The sequence below is a fragment of the Chenopodium quinoa genome, unplaced genomic scaffold, assembly GCF_001683475.1.
Source record: "Chenopodium quinoa cultivar QQ74 unplaced genomic scaffold, ASM168347v1, whole genome shotgun sequence".
NCBI lineage: Eukaryota > Viridiplantae > Streptophyta > Magnoliopsida > Caryophyllales > Amaranthaceae > Chenopodium > Chenopodium quinoa.
In genome coordinates, this window is record NW_018743397.1 from 275,572 (window position 1) to 288,472 (window position 12,901).

At 35.4% G+C, this 12,901-nt stretch overlaps 2 protein-coding genes across 2 annotated transcripts; one reads left to right on the forward strand and one right to left on the reverse strand.

Annotated features, from left to right (window-relative positions):
• Positions 1 to 5,076: 5,076 nt before the first annotated feature.
• Positions 5,077 to 8,325, forward strand: LOC110738862 (RNA demethylase ALKBH5-like). Its single transcript, XM_021919305.1, has 6 exons — positions 5,077 to 5,356; positions 5,715 to 6,197; positions 6,460 to 6,545; positions 6,652 to 6,962; positions 7,589 to 7,660; positions 7,791 to 8,325. Exons 1-6 carry the CDS (start codon positions 5,206 to 5,208, stop codon positions 8,074 to 8,076), a joined length of 1,389 nt encoding a protein of 462 aa, XP_021774997.1. The 5' UTR covers positions 5,077 to 5,205; the 3' UTR covers positions 8,077 to 8,325.
• Positions 8,326 to 8,431: 106 nt separating this feature from the next.
• Positions 8,432 to 11,449, reverse strand: LOC110738863 (pentatricopeptide repeat-containing protein At5g08510-like). The gene has a single exon (XM_021919306.1). It carries the CDS (start codon positions 11,420 to 11,422, stop codon positions 8,843 to 8,845), a length of 2,580 nt encoding a protein of 859 aa, XP_021774998.1. The 5' UTR covers positions 11,423 to 11,449; the 3' UTR covers positions 8,432 to 8,842.
• Between the last annotated feature and the right edge of the window lie 1,452 nt (positions 11,450 to 12,901).

A 12,901-nucleotide genomic window follows, 5' to 3' on the forward strand; every position in this document is an offset into this window, starting at 1 on the left:
AATTTATGAGAACCAATTTTTGTTGCCGAAAATAGACAATAAAATAGGTCAAGTTAAATAGGGTGATATTATTGCATTGCACTCCATTCAAAAGTCAATTTCTTTGAAATTAGATTGTAAAATTATTATTCCTAATTATGTTTGGATAGGTTGGATAGACAATTTAGGGAGACTTGTTAAGACAGATTTATGGTAACTTTTACTCCCACCGTCCCATAATTACAGGCAAATATACCATTTTGGGTGTCCCAAAATGTTTAATCTATTAGGGGAATCTTTCTATTTTTGGACTATATTTTTGGACAATAATACCCTCATCTTAGTTTTTAATTGACGAATTTATCCTCATTTTAAGCTGAATTGGAACCTTATTTTTGGGGATAAGTGTACTTTTAATACCCTGCAATTAATTCTTTGTACTCCCACTTACTCTCATTTTCTACTCCTTTTCTCTGAATATTTTCTCTCTCCATTTATTTTCTGGGTTCTTCCACTACACTCTCTCTCTCTTCTGTTCTTCATCCTCCGCCACTCTCTCTCCTTAATTCTCATGGCTTGTTGCTTCAAATCTCACGAAATTTACATGATTCCCTCTTAAATAGTCCCCTCTACAAAAGCCCCATGATAATTTTGCGCAAATTGATTCGGTTTGTCGTAGATCTGAAATTGTCTGAGTCACTGTTCATTTTCTCTCTCCTAAAAAACCATCAAATCTAGGGTTAGCTTGCTCAATAGTTACTGACGACTCATTCCCTCGATTAGGTGAGGTGTTAATTTTCGACAATCTTAAGCAATTTCTTTGCAGAAATTGAGTTTCTTTCTCCAATTTATTTTCGACAACATGTCTAAGAATTCGAGTTCCAATCTTCCAAAACAAAATCCTCCAGTTTGGGATGAAAGGTTTGGCCCAGATCCTGATATTTTGTTTCGTACCGACAGTGATGAGGATAATGGGGAAAGTGTGCCTTACGAGTGTTCAGATCGTGACTGTCATTGGCCGACTGACTGCAATGGCGACCATTCTTACAACTTAGAGGTTTGGAGGAGTCGCTTTGGTCGTTACCTCTACACTACAGAACATTTTCAGCAGTATGGGTGGTCTGTTGGTGACGGTGATGGTAAAACCCTAAGTGGTGAGGAGGTGACATCAAAAATGGATGGAAAAAAAAAATGATGATGAAGTTAACTCCTCCCCTGTTGCTGAAAAAAAGTCTCGTGATGTTGAAAAAAAAGTCCCCTGTTGTTGACAAAAACACCGTGTCACCTCCATCTCCAGTTCCTAATTACACATTAGGCAATGTGAGTAACTCCAGCAACACTAATTCACCTTCGGACGACGGTAATGTTGGCGGCTACGTAAGTGATTCATATGAATCACATAGCTAAGTATTCTTCCTCCCTATAAATCTCTGTTTTAACGCATTTTATATTAGGTTAGTTGTTGATGGTGTATGCCAGCAAGTGTGATCTCTTGCTGGCCAGGGGAATTATGTGTGCTTGATGAGGAGAATTGCTATTAGGAGCATGTTAGGACCAAAATTTTATTTATTTTGTGAAACATGTTTAACTATGCTTTCATTTGATATGATTAGGAATTACTTATGATTTGAAGTTGGTGACTGATTATGCATGATTTGATTGGAATATGAGGGTCATATGTTTTCATTTGATATGAGTAGGAGGATGCTTTGATTATGATGATTAGGTGCATATGGTATGATTTATCAGAGTATGTTATGATGCTACTAGTGAGTTGGATATGATTTTTATTCTTGGTATGATCTGAGTTGGATATGATTTGAAGTTGGTGACTGATTTCTATGCTTGCCATTTGTGCTTAAAAAAGTCAATGATGATAACCTGAATGGTGAGACCCCAAATCCCCTTGTGTTTAAGAGTGTTTGCCATTGTTCTTGTCCACTTAAACTAAGTTTTGGTGTTGACTGTTTGCATGCTCAATCAGGTAGAGCTTTTAAACACTTTGGATTTGGATCAATGATTGATGGGGCAAACTGAGGCTAATTTTAAGTTTATATTATCTTCCATTTGCTTTAATTTTTGTCCCTTTATTTTTTTTCTGTCCACAATGATGAAAGTCCACAATGTGAGAGTATCATCCCATAAGTCCACAACACTTTGCCATTAGATTCCACCTATGTTTGTTTCATATAGGTTGTTTGAGACTTTTAGGCAATTGTTGTTGATTGTGGGATGATGTTCAATGATGAATGGGGACATCTGAGACCAAAACCAAAAAGATAAACATGATTTCTATCCCATAAGTTTGAAATCCATTAATTCATTGATATATTATGTGCCATTTGCATACAAAAAGTAATGATTTCAAACTAACTTCAAATCTAACAAAGATAAACATAAACAGAAGGTATCAATTGCCTACAAAAAGGGATGATGACACTTTATGATACCATTTGCATAAACTACTGAGTACTTTAGAAATTATGCATGATCTACTTACTTTGATGATGGTTTTGAACTTGATGCTTCATGATCATTTGCACACACCTTTGTGCCATATTTGGTGGGAGTTGTTGATGTGAACTCATTAATTTGTTCATGTACCATTGCATCCCAAAAAGGGTCATTGTCTTCATACTCATCTCTGTCTTCATTGAATTGTGATGCCATGTAAACATAGTCTTCTGTTTCTTGTGATTCCCACAAAGCATGATTTGTTGTTTGATCATTCTCTGTTTGTTCATTGTTTGTTGTACTTCCATAAATTGGCCTTTGTTCTGTGGCTTGCTGCTGCACATGTGGGTCAAACTCATTGACAAACTCTGGTGACCCCCCTTCCTCTTCAACTGGTGGTAAGGACCCATAAACAGCTTCCCATGCATCTAATACAGCCCACTTAGGTGCCTCTAGTGTATCTGGGAGTGTTCCTTCTCTCCACAATTTTTCCTTGTTCATATGTGGAACATCATAAGCATTTGAGCCACCTACTTTTAGCATTGCATTCATTACTCCTTGTAGGGTGATCCACACAAAATATAAAGCTTGTGGATCTAACTCATAAAAAGCTTCATTTACATGCTTAAGTCAGTCATCAACATCTGAGGCCATTTTTTTTTTCTTGAAGTGATTGAATGCTCTTAAAAAAACCCAAATCAAGTATGTTTAAATCAGGACTATTTGGAGGTTGTTGAACCAAAATGAATGTGAAGCCATCCTGCATATGTACTTCTTGCCACTCAGGGTCATCTTGAGTTATGTGTGCCCTAGCATTATCTTGTTGAATGTATATTGTCCTTGAGGTGCCATCATTTGCCATTTTGCCTTAATTGCTGGGACTATTTGATCTATGAGCATTCTTCTTGTGACTTCTTTAGTGACTTTTGCAATGGGCTTGCTTATCAATGTCCCCTTTTCCCTATTTTTTGACTTTCTTTTGGCTGCCTCTTGTGTTGTGAATGGGAAGATTCCAATCCTCCCATCAAAAATAACATTCCCCCTGATCATTGTACCTTGGTTTTGCACATGCTGCTGTGAACATGAATTTCGGCCCATGACTGTTTGCTGACCCTGTTCTGTGTACACCCTTTTCATTCTTGGCAATGTAGTACCTGTGACTTTTTTTGGTTAGTTTGAACCATTTTTCATCAATATGAACAAAGTCATACATTGGGAAGTATCTTGACATTTTCCATGGTGATGAACCCATTATGAGACCAAGTATCCACTTCAGTCTAGCCAACTTGTTAGCCTCAGTCAGTGGGGGCTTAATTGCATTTGTATGTGCTTTTATATCTCCCCTCTTGATCATTCTGCCAACTGTTGATTTTGAGATATTGAGATTTGTTGCTACATCTCTAATGCATGACCTTTTACCAATCCCAAGTTTTGTAATATCCCCTACTGGAACAATGATTCTTTTCCTTCCAGCCAGGTGATAATTTGTGCATGGTTTGTATTTTCCCAGTGCTTGTTTCTGTTTCTTTACTTCATTCCAAACTGAGCTGACACATTTTCGTTTGAGGTTGAAATGTTCCATGGCTGCTTTTATTGCCCCTCTTTTAATATCATCTCCCTCATGATATTTTAACAGGAAAATGAGGACATTAAATTTGTCTTCACTGTTGAGCCTGACTTGTTGATGCCTGTGATGAGTTGGTCCTTGGTTTGTTGCTGAGCATTTGTTCTTTGTTCTTCTTGATTGGTCGCTGAATCATTGATATGTTGATTTCCTGAAGCATTATGGACATTTGCCCCTGTTTCTTCAACTGGCAGCTGATTTAAATCAAAAGAATGTCCCCTAATATTGACATCGTTTTCACCTCCATGTATTTCATCATCACTTGGCGACCAATCTTCATTCAAGTCCATTTCTGAGGCCTTCAACAGCAGGCAATGATGCACAAAAGTGAATTCAAAAATTGCAATTAATTTTATGTAATTACTCCTTAAGTTGGATACTGAAACATTCCTTCCTTTATTTTTCTGGCAATGCAGTGGTATTTATATGTATATGTAAGGTCATTGTGTCAGAAATTTAAACCACCTTTGAAAAGGTGAAAATATGGCGCCATATTTGTGGCTTAAAAGTTTGGCGGTTTTTTTTTCCCAGAAAACTTGTGAGATTTGTGGAGCAATCCGTGTGCTTCCAATACTGAAATGCTATTGGACCACACTCTTTCATTTTGGAATGCTATTGGTTAACAATAAATGTAAGGATCAATATCCATTGGGTAAAAAAATGACAGCTATTTTTATGATATTTTAAAGTTTTTTAAACAATGCATTAAAACAACCCCACATAGGCATTGTACTCCCAATCATTAATGTACAAGGAATCTTCTCATTTTCTTAAAAACTGTGCTTTTAAGAGTTATTTGCCTCTAATTATGGGACGGAGGGAGTAACACATTAGAAAACCAAAACCGTGTTAATACAACTAACAAATCTACTCCTAGTTGGTAATATCAATTTTTTCCAAAAATAGGTGTTACCTGTTACGTAATTGGCAAGTGAAGAAGCTACAACTAAAGAAGTCATATAAACAACATCCACCAACAATTTCCCACGTGTTCCACAAAACCTACACCTACTTGATAAAAGCTGCTGTCTTCAACTCCGCAACTCTTATTAAGTCAGCACTCCTGTCTTTTTTATAAACCCCTCAAAAAAAAGCATAAACAACTCAAAATTAAACTGTTTTAATTTTCACCCAATTTAACATTAAACATGGCCGGAGATTCTGCCGGAAAATCGCCGGAAAACGATTGGATTAATCTATTGAAGAACTTGGAAATTACCCAGATTGCTGAGGTTTTTGATGGGGTTTGTTCAGATTGTCAAACTCTTCTTAAATCTCGAATTCTTTCTCTCTCTAATCGTAAGATTACTTCAAACTTCTCTCTTTTTTTTTAAGAATTGATTTTAATTTTTTTTCGCTCTTTAAATTACTAATTTATTTGCTTAATTGATTTTTTACTGCGTTTGGTTTTTTTTCTTCTTATTGTGATTCAATAATTGTGAAGTTGCGATTATGCAAGATTTAAAATTTAAGTTTTTTGGGTTGAAGAAATAGTAAATTTATAAACTTTCTCTGCTAATATACACACTTACACAGTTGAGTGAGTTTACAAGTGATTGTGATAGTAAATTTATAAACTTTCTCTGCTAATAATTTTGACTGATTGAAGATGAATATGTTATCCTAAATCAATATGTTTATGATTTGTAATATGTAGAACATACTGTCCAAGAAACCAGTGAAGTAGGCTCATCAATTCCTGTATCTTCTGAAACAAATACACCATCTTCGCCTTCTGACAATAACCAACAACTTAGCAACCAGGAGAAAACCCCTCTTACCACAGAATTTGTGCATTCAATGAGACAAGAAACCAGTACTGATTATGAATCTCCTTCACCAGCTAATCCGAAGCCACAACTGCGTGATCTTTTCAGTAACCTTAACTCATCTCCGAGTAATGGAAACCATGTTTCTCCATCTACTAGTGCTAATGGATCGCCAGATGAGGAGTGGCGCAGATATTCACAGGTTAGGAGGAAAAAGGATTTTGTGCATTATGAGAGGGTAGATGGGAGGAAGGTAAATGTGGTGCAAGGATTGGAACTTCATACTGGGGTTTTTAATGCTGAAGAACAGAAGAAAATTGTCGAATCTGTTTACAACTTTCAGAAATTGGGACGGAAAGGGCAGCTTATGGGTAAGTTTGTGCATCTCTTTGCATATTTTAAGGGTTTGAATTTCTTATTTTTAGTGTCCAAGTGTATCTTTAGAATATGCATTGAATCTTTGTTAGTAGGTTTGTGATCAAATAACGAAACATGGTTTTTCAAATACTCGGTTTCAGTTTTCAAACAAACCCCAAATCATAATATTCTAAATGATATCAAGCAAGCTCTGTAATATGTATGTGATTAAGGTGTTGCTTGTCTTAATCTTTCGTTTGGTTTGAATTTTTGCAGAACGTACGTACTCTGAACCAAAGAAGTGGTTGCCTGGAAAAGGACGTGTGACCATTCAATTTGGATGTTGTTACAATTATGCAGTGGTAATTCTTTTAAATGCCTTTATATTCTAGCTTTTGCTTTTATGTTTTGTGATCATTTTAGAATATCTCATGCATTATACTTTGTATTTTCTTAACTTACTTTCAGGACAAAGATGGAAATCCTCCTGGTATAATTAGGGATGAGGAAGTTGATCCTATGCCTCCTCTATTTAAAGAGATGATCAGAAGAATGGTGAAGTGGCATATACTGCCTCCTACATGTGTCCCTAACAGTTGCATAGTGAATATTTATGATGAAGGTGATTGTATCCCTCCTCACATCGATCACCATGACTTTCTTCGGCCATTTTGCACCGTCTCTTTCTTGACAGAGTGTAATATCGTCTTTGGTTCAAATCTCAAAATCTTAAGCCCTGGAGAGTTCACTGGTCCAGTTTCCATTCCTCTTCCTGTTGGGTATGTCCTTTAATTGTTTGATTTAATTTGTTGATTTCTTGAACTGTTAGTATAGCTGTGAAAATCTCAAATGTTTTGTACTATGATCATCCATCAAAGAGGTAGCATAGTTACATGCACTCCTGTCCTGTATTAGTTAAAAGTCTTGAAACATATATAGCTTCTTGGGGATATTCCATATTACTAACTACTAAGTATAGCTCATCTTTTTGGCAAGATCTCTCTTTTCTTTAACTACATGTCATCCCCTTTATCGTTAGTGGATAATGGATATGGTACAGCTGATATGTAGTAAAAAAACATTATTATGATGCTCGCCAAATAATTCACTGCAAATCTATAATTATGGCAATATACCACTAAGTGGCACTAACAAAGGATTGGTAGAAGATAAAATATGTTGTGAATCTTGTGATCGACTTTTTTGTGAGCCAAACTAGGGGAGGGGTTAATTTTCTTCTGTAGACTTTTGTTTAAATACAGACACTGATGTATTCAGTAGTAATTTCATTCATCAGATAATGTTCAGATTGGATAATTTTGGTGTTCAGTTGGCAGCTCTTCACCTTTAAACTTTTTTTTATCTTCTGACTTATCACGGTGCTGATATTCTTTTAATGCTGCAGATCTGTTCTTGTTCTAAATGGTAATGGAGCTGATGTTGCTAAACACTGCGTTCCTGCTGTCCCGACAAAAAGGTTTGTCTGATAACTCTATGGCCTAGAGACATCTGATGTAACATTTGTACATTACTAACTTTTAATGTTTATTCTTCCTGTTTCTTGTGTTCTCTTCTTTGACATCGTTTGATATCTTGCCTTTTTATAGGATTTCTGTCACATTTAGAAGGATGGATGATAGCAAAATTCCTTACCAATTCTCTGATGATCCTGAATTGCTGAACTTAAAACCTCTTGTTCGATCTTCATTGCCCAAAGTAGGCATAGCAGTTCAGAATCAACATCAAGGTAGTAAAGTTAATGGCAAAGCAGATAAATCAGATGCACAAGAAACAATTAGCTTGTCAAATTCAAGAGAAACAGTGAAGAACTCGTTCGTCCTCCAAACAAACGACTTCCCCCCATTAGGTGGCTTCAAATCAAGGAAACGTTGAATAAGTTTGGTGTGCATGGATGATGAGTGAGGGATTTTTTTTCTCAATGAAGCTTTGTTCTCATGTTGTATCATTAATGTGCCTTTTGATGTTTCACATTAATTTAATTTTACTTCAATTTTTTAGAGGGATAATTTTAAAGATATATTGCTGGTACCATTATACTTTTTTATTATTATTTTTTTGTTTATTAGAGAGTTCTTGTACCATTGTACTGTTAATTCATAAACTAATCCATTTCTTTATGTATGTCCTTGCCTTCAGTTTTGGCCTTTTGAGTACTTGGAATGAGCCCTTTGTCAAATATTATAGGATGTGTTGGAAATAAATGGTAATCATGGCATACATAAACCAAATAATTCTTCAATTATACTAAGCATATATAATAGATGCCAACTATGGCGTACTAAACAAAATACAAGTAGTTCTAAACAAAGGTACATTAGTCGTAGATTAAAAAATAAATACTTTATATAATGTCAGCGCAGTAGCAAACAACCGGGACATTGTAGGAATTGCATATTTCTCGTGTTAGTCGATACGAAGTACATGGTTAGGAGTCTTAGGACTATCTAAGCCCCTGTGCATACAGTCCGAGTAGCTTATGATCTATGTGCACATAATTAATCACAAACATGTCTCTATCTTACTAATTGGATCATAGTATGGTGATACATTACCATACATAATACTGCATACATATAACATATGATGTATGGAAATAATTTTCTCTATCTGATAATATACTGATTCTTGAATCCAACTTTCAATATGTACACTCACTGTATGGAAGCGAAGTATACGCCCATGTTTTCATCTGCATGGTTAAATTCTCTAACATAGAATATATCTCCTCTGTTCTTATATGAGATGAATCACTTGCGGTGAACACATGAACATCATTCCCATCTTCAATCCAACTACATCCAGCATTTTTTCGCATTCTTCTCTCTGTTATAATCTTTCGTATTCTTAACAAATCATTCCATCTACCAGAAAGTGCATACATATTTGCCAATAGAATGAAGTTCCCTGAGTTATTTGGTTCCAATTCTAGAAGCTTTTCTGCTGCCATTTCACCAAGCTTCACATCACCAGAAACTACACAGCCTCCAAGTAAAGCACCCCAAGTCACAGAATCCGGTTCCATTGGCATGTTTCTAATCAGCTTGTAAGCTTCATTGGTTTTACCACACCTACTTAACAGGCCAACCAAAGCCGTGTAGTGTTTCAGTGAAGCTTTCACGTTATAACGATCCATTGAATTGAAAATCTCATTGCCGATGTCAATTTTCCCAGCATGAACACAAGCAGAGAGAACTGATAAAAAGGTAATCTCATCTGGTACAAAACCATTGGCAAGGATGGTATTGAAAAGAGATATACCTTCCTCTCCAAGGCCATGCATTGCATAGGCAGTAAGCACCGCATTTTGGGAAATCAGATTAGGTTTTAATATCCTGCTATTTGCCCTTATTGCATTCTTTATGCTCCCACATTTTGAATACATGTCTACAAGGGCCGCTCCAATATAGACATTTGAATCATACCCACATCTGATGGAATACCCATGAACCTGCTTGCCTCGTTCAATTGTAGCCAATTTAGAACAAGCAGGTAAAATTATCCCTATTGTATAGATATCAGGCCTTAAATTTGTATTCTGCATCTCCTTAAGCAACTGTAAAGCAACTTCATAGTGGCCGTTTTCCACATGGCCTGAAATTATTCCATTCCATGTATATACATTTGGATCAAAACCATACTCTCTCATTGTTTTTAAAAGAATTGGAAGTGCATCCATCTGATTGCACCGAGCATAGCCCGAGATTAGAATATTCCATGTGCTTATATCACTATCATTAACTTCTTCAAATGCCTGCAGAGCAGCCTTAGGATCTTGGAATGTAATGTACATTTCGATTAACGCTTCTGCCACAAAAGGATTAGAGTTTAGACCCTTAATGATGGCTTGACAATGTATCTCCTTTCCTTGTCTTAGAGAACCCTTGCCAGAACAAGCAGAAAGAGCACTTCCTAGAGTATATGAGTCCACTTCAATCCCTTCTATTAGCATCTCCTTAAACAAGTTTAATCCTTCTTCAAAGAGGAGGTTATCAACATATCCTGAAAGCATCGCATTCCAAGTGATAAGATCCCTCTTAACACCGTTCTTTTCTAGTTGGTTAAGAAGGTCCTTGGCTTTTGAAACATCACCAGTGTCACAAAATCCAACAATCATAGTATTGAAGGACACTACATTCTTCACTGAAAACTTTGAAAACAGTTTCCAAGCATTTTCCATATCACCACTCCTCCTGTACACATCAAGCAGCCCATTCACTACAATGGGGTTGGTCATAAATCCGTGCCTAGTAATATAGGCATGAATCTCCTTACCTAACCTTGGTGTTTGTAGCTTAGCAAGAGCTGGTAACACACCAGCGATTGTTTGTGCATTTGGCTCCACCCCTCGAGCTCTCATTCTAGATAACAACTCAATAGCTTCATTTACATACCCATTTTGCGCAAAACCACTAATAACCCCACTCCAAGAAATGACATTTGGGACAGAATCTCCTGAACTCGACATCTTATCCAAATTCTCCAATGCCTCATCAACCATGCCATTCACAGAACAAGCTGAAAGCAGACAATTCCACGAGACAGAATCTCTCTCGAACATCGTACTAAAAACCTTCTTGGCATCACCCAAATGCCCACATTTCCCATACATATCAATCAAACCATTACCCACATAAACATTCAAAACAAACATAGCTTTTATCACAAACCCATGAATTTGCCTCCCAAGCTCCATATCCTGAAGCCCACTACAAATCTTCAAAACAACAGGAAAAACAAAGAAATCCAACCTCAAATCCTCAAACAACAAATCCAAAAACAGCAAAAAACCATCCTCAAACAACTCATAATCTACATAAACACTTATCAATGCTAACCAAGTGTACAAGTTTCTCTTAGGCATTTTATCAAACAACATACGTGCATCATGTAAACATTCACATCTACCATACATTTGAAGCAATTTTGTCTCAACAAATTCATGCCCATGAAACCCAGATTTAAGGGCATGAGCATGAACTGATTTACCCAGAAATGGGGTTGTGCAAGATTCAAGAATTGAAGTATAATTGGTGGAGTCAAGTGGAAGATTAGTGAAGGATTGGTCAAAGGAGAGAGAATTGCAGATTGGTTTGCAAATTGATTTCAGTTTTGAGAAGGCTATTATTGGCGGGTAATGAGAATATGAGCTACGCTCAGGTAGCTGGAACACCCATGAAATTCGCGGGGTTGCAACAGTTTGTAACGGTATGATAGCCATTTATGTTAGAATTGGAGATTGCCTGTGTTTGTAGCTTACAAGTGGTATGGAGTATATTGTATTTTGTATATGTATAAGCTACCTCCGTTTTATATTATTTGCAGAGGAAAAATGTCTAATCGTTGGTATCATTGCAAATAATATGAAACGGAGGTATCGTGTTGTTTCATTTAGTTGTTTCACTTTGTATTAACATAATTATCGACGAAAAATTGAATAGAGGGTGTAAATTTAACTCAAATATGCCCAAAACGAGTGAATTATCGTGTTAGAGTTGAGTTGCCATTAATCTATACTCGTACAATTTTGTTGATTACCTTAACACACTACGGAGTAGGTTATAACTTGGTGTTTAACTTATACAAACAACAAATCATTTTTCATTAAAATTTATGACATATTATTGGTATATTATACAGTACTTATGACATTTATCAAAGCATTTGTGATTTTTTTCTAACCTGTATTCAATTGCATTAATTTAAAGGGGAAAAAGAAAACCTTATTTCCATATTACCACATGCAAATATGCAATAACTTGTGTTCATGCTTAGGTCAATAATGTTCATTAACATCTATATATATATATATATATATATATATATATATATATATATATATATATATATATATATATAAACACGCTTAATTATTTTTCACTACATTTTCGGTTTATCATTAATCATAATTTTAATTATCATCATATGTTTCTATCTACTCCGGACTTTTTACAATTGCGTTAATTAAAAACAATAGCTAGTTGTAATTGAGAAAATAATTTAGAATTAAAATTTTGGACAAAATATATTAAAAACACAAGAGATGATAACCCTTTCAATTTTGTAATTGGTGGTAACTATTGATAAATATTACTCCGTAGTTGTGAAAGTAGATGTTAGTTGTAAAAATAGATGTCAGCTACCAATAACTTACTACTTAGTAGTCCGAGTAATTGCTAATCTAGTTGTGAAATTTAACTAATTGTTGATATAGTAGAACACTTTAAATAATGAAAATTCTAAAGAAAATTTAATTTAGTACTCCTTATGAACATTGATCTAGTTGAAGAGCTAAAATTTATTATTCATCACTAAAATACTAAACCTACTCCAAAGATTGTTGTCAAACACATCATAAATCTTTGTTCTTTTAAACTTTTTAGCAGTATATTTAGTAGAACAGAGTAAGTGTTAGCATAAGCGGAAAAGATTTTAATACGGCAGAGCAATCCACCAAGAGCTCAAAAAAAACAATGCCTAAAATTACATTGACTATATCTACCCTTGGGGCTACATTTAATAACTTCTACACCCTAGGGCCACTTCACATAAATTCTAGTTTGACTCTAAGGAAAATTCTATTTGACCAAGACTTTCTCTAAGGCTAAATTGATTAATGTATGCATGTGTCTGGCCTTTTTCCACAAAATAAAAAAATATTTATTATAAATATCTATTTTGTATTATTATTATTATTATT

What these genes read in the sequence shown, in the direction of transcription:
- LOC110738863 (XM_021919306.1), bottom strand. Translation starts at nt 11,422, where the DNA reads ATGGCTATCATACCGTTACAAACTGTTGCAACCCCGCGAATTTCATGG.
- LOC110738862 (XM_021919305.1), top strand. Translation starts at nt 5,206, where the DNA reads ATGGCCGGAGATTCTGCCGGAAAATCGCCGGAAAACGATTGGATTAAT. An exon ending in GTTGTTACAATTATGCAGTG is followed by an intron (nt 6,546 to 6,651) that starts GTAATTCTTTTA and finishes ACTTACTTTCAG; the next exon opens with GACAAAGATGGAAATCCTCC. An exon ending in TCCATTCCTCTTCCTGTTGG is followed by an intron (nt 6,963 to 7,588) that starts GTATGTCCTTTA and finishes TTAATGCTGCAG; the next exon opens with ATCTGTTCTTGTTCTAAATG.